General features: G+C 50.5%; 1 protein-coding gene across 3 annotated transcripts in view; it reads left to right on the top strand.

Annotated features, from left to right (window-relative positions):
- The first annotated feature begins 2,504 nt into the window (after window positions 1–2,504).
- tmc8 (transmembrane channel-like 8) overlaps window positions 2,505–7,830 on the top strand; it is a 21,773-nt gene continuing 16,447 nt past the window's right edge. For 2 of the 3 annotated variants that reach the window (XM_061232674.1, XM_061232675.1), the window contains exons 1-4: window positions 2,505–2,738; window positions 3,504–4,173; window positions 6,466–6,614; window positions 7,324–7,461. In XM_061232674.1, the coding sequence (XP_061088658.1) occupies window positions 2,702–2,738; window positions 3,504–4,173; window positions 6,466–6,614; window positions 7,324–7,461 (994 nt within the window). In that variant the 5' untranslated portion in view covers window positions 2,505–2,701. The remainder of the gene's footprint in view (window positions 2,739–3,503; window positions 4,174–6,465; window positions 6,615–7,323; window positions 7,462–7,830) is intronic. The other variant, XM_061232676.1, reaches the window with a different exon arrangement.

Here is a 7,830-nt window from a genome sequence, read left to right on the forward strand (position 1 = left end):
ACACCTTTGGATGCAGAGAATTCTGGGATATGTATTTCTGAACGTACATATCCCTTTCAAAACGTTGGAATGCTGCGCTGAAGCGGGCATAGATCGCAGCGCAGTTAAAACGTGAAAATAACTTGATAACTACGATTCAGTTCAGTTTTGTTGAATAGCGCTTTTTACAGAACACTGCGACAAAGACGCTTTACAGAGAAGCGATTGCCGAAATAGCATTACATTTAGTAATACGTGTAAATTATTGTGTTAATTATCACTGCGATTGTATTTGTAGTGGCCTACACTAGCAAACAAGGATATATATTTAATTTCAACATTAGGGGGACGACTAAAATCAAATAGGCCCTGGTGCTTATTTTTGTTGTGCGGGTAGCAGCTGAAATTGTACTTCCCTCTAGGGCAGGGGTCGGCAACCCTGGTCCTGGAGAGCCGCAGGGTGTGCTGGCTTTCGTCTCCACCTTAAAATAAGCAACCGATTCAGACCCAAGAAACCAGGTGAGGTGAGTTAACTGTGCAATCAACGGCTTTCATTGATAAATTAATGCCAAGTAACAACGAAAGCCAGCGTGCGTATGAGTGTGTGTGTTTGTGTGTGAGTGTGTTTGTGTGTGTGTGCGTGTGTGAGACACAGTGTCTTTCCTGCTGGGACAGGGCTAGCAGGCTAGCGGGTATCATCAGTGGTCCGCACACAAAGCCCCTGGAATATCGCATCACCCTGATGAGAACACAAGTCTCAAGGTTTTGCCCGTATTGGTTTGTTATTTCAAGCTTTACGTGTTCCCAGGGGAAACTGCACTGCCACACAAATACATTATAAACGATGCACAATGCAGATTCACGTACAGAACACAACATAAATTGTCGGTCCAAGTCTCCAGAAACTGTTCCTGCTGGGCCGCTGAAGACTTGGATTGACAGGGGGAGTGAACGCGGGCTTCAGTCTGTTTCAGCATTCCCCGTCTCCGGGGAGAGGCCAGAACCCAGGATCGAGGAAATGAGAAGGGTCTCAGATATTTTATTTGCTTGCCTCATTCCAGAACGGCATCTTCAAACAAGGCTTGAAGGGGCGGGTGTTGTTTAACACCCATAACCGTCATGGCTGTTTTTTGTGTGTCTGATCACTACACAACGCACATATCCCATAGCACAGGATGATGATCTCAATTTCTGCCTAGTAGAACAGAACCAGGACTTTTTCGATCGACACCAAAAACCCCAGGTGAGGGTCCTGGAGAGCCACAGGGTGTGCTGGGGTCCTCGCTCCTGGTCCTGGAGAGCCGCAGGGTGTGCTGGGGTCCTCACTCCTGGTCCTGGAGAGCCGCAGGGTGTGCTGGGGTCCTCGCTCCTGGTCCTGGAGAGCCGCAGGGTGTGCTGGGGTCCTCACTCCTGGTCCTGGAGAGCCGCAGGATGTGCTGGGGTCCTCACTCCTGGTCCTGGAGAGCCGCAGGGTGTGCTGGGGTCCTCACTCCTGGTCCTGGAGAGCCGCAGGATGTGCTGGGGTCCTCACTCCTGGTCCTGGAGAGCCGCAGGGTGTGCTGGGGTCCTCACTCCTGGTCCTGGAGAGCCGCAGGGTGTGCTGGGGTCCTCACTCCTGGTCCTGGAGAGCCGCAGGGTGTGCTGGGGTCCTCACTCCTGGTCCTGGAGAGCCACAGGGTGTGCTGGGGTCCTCACTCCTGGTCCTGGAGAGCCGCAGGGTGTGCTGGGGTCCTCACTCCTGGTCCTGGAGAGCCGCAGGGTGTGCTGGGGTCCTCACTCCTGGTCCTGGAGAGCCGCAGGGTGTGCTGGGGTCCTCGCTCCTGGTCCTGGAGAGCCGCAGGGTGTGCTGGGGTCCTCGCTCCTGGTCCTGGAGAGCCGCAGGATGTGCTGGGGTCCTCACTCCTGGTCCTGGAGAGCCGCAGGGTGTGCTGGGGTCCTCACTCCTGGTCCTGGAGAGCCGCAGGGTGTGCTGGGGTCCTCACTCCTGGTCCTGGAGAGCCGCAGGATGTGCTGGGGTCCTCACTCCTGGTCCTGGAGAGCCACAGGGTGTGCTGGGGTCCTCACTCCTGGTCCTGGAGAGCCGCAGGATGTGCTAGCTTTCACTGCAGCTCTGCGCTTAGTGACTTCACTGAGAGTCTTATTGTTGGTGGAGTTAAGACGTGTGTACCACATCAATTTAAATAATTTCAGTTTCAAGAGAACTTGGGCGGCCTGTAGTGTAGTGGCTAAGGTACACGCCTGGGACCCGCAAGATAAGTGGTTCGATCCCAGGTATAGCCACAATAAGATCAGCACAGCCCTTGAGCAAGGCCCTTAACCCTGCATTGTCTCCTGCTTAGTCTAATCAACTGACATGAAATGTAACTTGTGGCTTTGGCACGGTAGATGCCCTCCTCTACTTCAAAGGGTTTACTCCGCACAACCTTTCTGCTGTAAAATCAGCACTTGCGAGAGCCGCCTGGCGCCCACGCACAGTCTGATGCGGCGGAGAAACAGGAAGCGGCTGTCATCCGCTTCCTGTTGCGTGCTCGCTGTCGTTCGACTGCAGGGGCTCGCCGAAGGCTCGCTGCGAGCCGAGTGTCTCCGTCACATTCGCTCCGGGTTCTGTCCAGCTCCTCCTGCGCGTGCGTTCTGTCCAGCTCCTCCTGTGCGTGCGTGCGTGTATCCGTGCGCCCCCCTGATACAGGAAGTGCTCCCTCCTCCCAGATCGGCCTGCCGGGAAATGGAAGGTGCCGGACACTTCGTGAGACTCATGTCAGGTACAGAAGACCGCCCGTCAGCCCCTCTGCAGAGTTTGGCCTTTAATCGGCTCTGAGAGTCGAAGTTACTCCGGTAGAGTCTGTGTCTCCCTTCTTGGACTTGTTAAGGGTTATCTACCCCACAAGAACGGTTTCCCTCAGTTCGACACAGGCAGATTGCTACAGTGGTAGATGAGTTCAGTGCTTTTATATGAGTTATATGTTTCTTTTTAAAATGGATGTAGATGCATTAAGTGCTGTTTTTAACATTGTTGTGGATAAACCAGGTGCTCTTAATTAAAAAGGTTCTAGATGCATCAAGTACTCTTATTAAAAGTTTTTCAGATGAGTTGATGAATCTTTTAATTTGAATTTTTGACTGCTAATCCAGTTGCGTTTTATCACTGACATCAAAACAGAGCTCTGTCTGTGTGTGTGTGTGTGTGTGTGTGTGTGTGCTCATCTGTGCTGTGGGTGTCTCTGTGAGTGCAAAAAGAGGAAGTAAGCCTAGCTATTTCTGTGAGGGGAAGTAGCAACAGAGAGGGCTTGTGTTTGTGAGTTTGTGTCTGCGCGGGCGCAGTCTGTGTGAGAAGGGGAGAGCGTAAGATCGCTCGGCGACCGACGGCGGATGATGTGAAGTCGGTGTTCGTGCGGTTGTCGACGGCGTGTGATTGTTCTCGCCGCGCTGGTCTCACTGTCTCGTGTTAATGAGGCCAATAAAGAGACGCGGGCGGTGTTGAGTCTGTGGCCAGGTGACTGACGCAGGTGTTCCGGAACCCTTTGCAGATGACAGCGATGCCTCAGGCCCCACTGCACCCGAGAGCTTCCAGCCATGGCAAGGGGACCACCGGGGCCTGCAAGATGAGGGGCCGAACAGGGGCCTGCAAGATGAGGGGCCAAACAGGGGCCTTCAAGATGAGGAGCCAAACAGGGGCCTGCAAGATGAGGGGCCATACAGGGGCCTTCAAGATGAGGGGCCATACAGGGGCCTTCAAGATGAGGGGCCGAACAGGGGCCTTCAAGATGAGGGGCCATACAGGGGCCTTCAAGATGAGGGGCCATACAGGGGCCTTCAAGATGAGGGGCCATACAGGGGCCTTCAAGATGAGGAGCCATACAGGGGCCTTCAAGATGAGGGGCCATACAGGGGCCTTCAAGATGAGGGGCCGAACAGGGGCCTTCAAGATGAGGGGCTGAACAGGGGTCTTCAAGATGAGGAGCCATACAGGGGCCTTCAAGAAGAGGGGCCATACAGGGGCCTTCAAGATGAGGGGCCAAACAGGGGCCTTCAAGATGAGGGGCCGAACAGGGGCCTTCAAGAAGAGGGGACCTACAAGGGCCAGCAGAGTGAGGGGCTCCACAGACATGAGCAGGAAGTCTTCCCTGTGCGTGACTGGGACCCCAACCTGCCCCTCAAAAACCTGCCCCTGTCCATGCAGGAGAAGAGGAGCACCAGGTATGTTGATGGTAGTTACTCAAGTTACCTGAACACACCTGTATACACCATATCAGGCAGCCTGTAGCATAGTGGTTAAGGTAACTGACTGGGACACGCAAGGTCAGTGGTTCTAAATCCCGCACAGCTGTTGGGCCCTTGAGCAAGGCCCTTAACCCTGCATTGCTCCAGGGGAGGATTGTCTCCTGCTTAGTTTAATCAACTGTATGTCAATCTGGATAAGAGCGTCTGCCGAATGCCATTAATGTAATGTAATGTAATGTCAGAGCCTCCACATGTGCTGGATGGGAGGGAAGGAAAACATCACAAGGCCCTGGTTATAATGGGCAGGGGAGCCCAGCTGGGTACAGCATAAGAAGCAAGAACTGTTAATACAAAAATAAAGATTTTATTTTTATTCATCCTTAAAAGGTAGTTTGTTTGGTGTCGTACTCCAGCATATCAACAAAGCTGGTGTTACAGGTAGTCTTCCCACCAAATAGTTAGATTAATTAATACACAAATAAAAACACGCACTGCACTGCGCAGAACAGAGAAACAGTTTTCTGGATTTGGTTAATTTACAAAAATATTTTCCAGTTTATTTGAGGAGGCTCTCTTCCTTCATCTGAAAACCCACATGAGAGCAACTGGACTCCACACTTGCAACACATTGAGACTGGCTGATGCTACACTGTGTCACATTTCATGTGCTGTTTCATAAAGTGTCCAGGGCAATGAAAAGGCTTCCTTCTTCATATTTTTAACCCTTTAAGGCAGCACTGTTCCACGCATTCGCTTCAACCATGCGCTGCACCACCTGATTTCACCAATTTGCTTTATTATGGTTGGCATTACCTGAACCAAGCAGGTAAAAATAATTGGTGAAATCAGGTGGTGTAGCGCAGGGTAGCAGGTCACAAATATGTGATTATTCATTCATCGCAGGGCACACACACTATTCACTCACACACAATTTAGACTCTTTGGACTGTGGGAGGAAACCGGAGTACCCGGAGGAAACCCACGCAGACACGGGGGAGAACACGCAAACTCCGCACAGAGAGGCCCCCGGCCGACGGGGACTCGAACCCAGGACCTCCTTGCTGTGAGGCGGCAGTGCTGCACCACTGCACCATGCGTGCCGCCAAATATGTGATCGGAATGTCCTTTAACAACCAAAAGAACATTCTAATGCTGATGGCAACGATCGCTACTGCCAATGAAAAGCAGCATTCAGAGTTCCAGAACACTGACTTAGGATTCTTAGAATGCAGAGGGCTGAAGTACAGAGGCACTGATAAAAAAATCAGACCGGTTTCACAGTTGCACCGCGGCAAGTGTACAGCTGTGTAGCAAATATTGACACAATTGTTCTGCTCAGATTTCACTGACACAAAAGAGAAGAATGCAGCCACTCTGGTTTTATGGTTCAGGAGGCTGCAGACGTCAGCGTGCATGCAGAGAGAGCGGGGAAAGCAAATATCCTGGCGTTATGTTGCACACAGACAAAAGCAGGGTTTTCACAAGGCCAGTGCTCGATGTTTTTCCCTCGCCCCTCTGTGCGTTTGGCTCGGAGCGCTGCAGTCTAAAAGTGGCTGAACCAGCTGTGAAATTAACAAGCATGGCCTCGCTGCTGTTTATTGTGGCTTTAGAGAGAGAGACAGAGAGGGAATGAAAGAGAGAGAGAGATGGAGTGAGAGAGAGTGAGAGAGGGAGAGAGTTTGTGTGTGTGTGTGTGTGTGTGTGTGTTTCAATGTGAGTGTATGTTTCTATGTGTGCGTGAGTGTGTGTGTGTTTCTGTATGTGTGTGACTGTGTGTTTCTGTGTGTGTGTGAGTGTGTGTGTGTGTGTGTGTGTGTGTATATTTCGGTGTGTGTGTGTGTGTGTGTGTTTCAATGTGAGTGTGTATGTTTCTGTGTGTGCGTGAGTGTGTGTGTGTTTCTGTATGTGTGTGAGTGTGTGTTTCTGTGTGTGTGTGAGTGTGTGTGTGTATATTTCGGTGTGTGTGTGTGTGTGTGTGTGTTTCAATGTGAGTGTGTATGTTTCTGTGTGTGCGTGAGTGTGTGTGTGTTTCTGTATGTGTGTGAGTGTGTGTTTCTGTGTGTGTGTGGGTGTGTGTGTGTGTGTGTGTATATTTCGGTGTGTGTGTGTGTGTTTCAATGTGAGTGTGTATGTTTCTGTGTGTGCGTGAGTGTGTGTGTGTTTCTGTATGTGTGTGAGTGTGTGTGAAAGAGTGATGTGCGTGTGTGTTCCTCCCACTTCCCTCCCAAATGAAGCTGTAAATCCTGCTTTAATTTCCTGGCCAATCAGGGACCGGAGACAGCAGCAGAGGCTGAGCATTGGCTGCTGGGAGTCGTGGAGGCGGAGCCAGCGCATCGCTAGGAGACGGTTATGGGAGCAGGTTGTCAGGGCGATATGTGGCCTGCAGCCTTGGAGGAAAACCTTACATACCATCGAGGGTAAAACAGGGCTTTATTTTAATATTGCTCATTTCCTTGTCTAGGAGAAATGGTGTTCACGCCCACCATTGCTGTTGGCTCCAGTGTAGGTGTTTTGGCCACCCCTTTTAATGTAAAGTCAATGGTAACAATACAGTGAAGATACAAATTGCGGCTCCAAATTGTACAACTGTTCCAGTTTCAAAACTATTTTCAAAAGAATGTACCAGTTTCCACATCCTTACAGACTGTATATAGATACAGTTGATTGTATTGATGTATTCTGTGTTGAGGATGTAGGTGTGTACAGATACAGGTGTGTGTTGATGTATTCTGTGTTGAGGATGTAGGTGTTTACAGATACAGGTGTGTGTTGATGTATTCTGTGTTGAGGATGTAGGTGTTTACAGATACAGGTGTGTGTTGATGTATTCTGTGTTGATGATGTAGGTGTGTACAGATACAGGTGTGTGTTGATGTATTCTGTGTTGAGGTTGTAGGTGTGTACAGATACAGGTGTGTGTTGATGTATTCTGTGTTGAGGGTGTAGGTGTGTACAGATACGGGTGTGTGTTGATGTATTCTGTGTTGAGGATGTAGGTGTGTACAGATACAGGTGTGTGTTGATGTATTCTGTGTTGAGGATGTAGGTGTGTACAGATACAGGTGTGTGTGTAGGCGTGAGCGTATGCTATGCAGCTTTAATGAGCCCCGTTCTGGGTTTCTCCAGGTAAGTTTGGCATGGGGGTGAAGGCGTACTTCACCTTCCTGCGTTACCTGCTGTACCTGAACCTGATGCACTCTGTCCTCATGAGCGGATTGGCCCTCACACCTGCACTGCTGAACAGGGACGAGCACACACCCCGGGGTGAGAGAGCCGGGACCCCAGCCACTAACGCTCGCAGAGCGGGGATCCTCTGTTGTGTCAACTTTCACGGCTGTAATCAGTAAGAGATTGAACTTCCGCACACTGCACCTTTGGCCCGTAAACCTTTAAGGAGTAAGTGCACTCATTTCTTTTATTTTTTCATTTTTTTACTTTTTCAGTTTTGAGTTTGAAGAATGCATTCCGGGGCGGGTAGAATCGATGTGTCCATCTCGTTTGTGTTCTCTAACCGATCAGGTGCAGGCGGTGTTAATGAACAACCAATCAGGTGCAGGCGGTGTTAATGAACAACCAATCAGGTGCAGGCGGTGTTAATGAACAACCAATCAGGTGCAGGCGGTGTTAATGAAC

Source organism: Conger conger, chromosome 2 (genome assembly GCF_963514075.1).
Source record: "Conger conger chromosome 2, fConCon1.1, whole genome shotgun sequence".
Classification (NCBI taxonomy): Eukaryota; Metazoa; Chordata; class Actinopteri; order Anguilliformes; family Congridae; genus Conger; species Conger conger.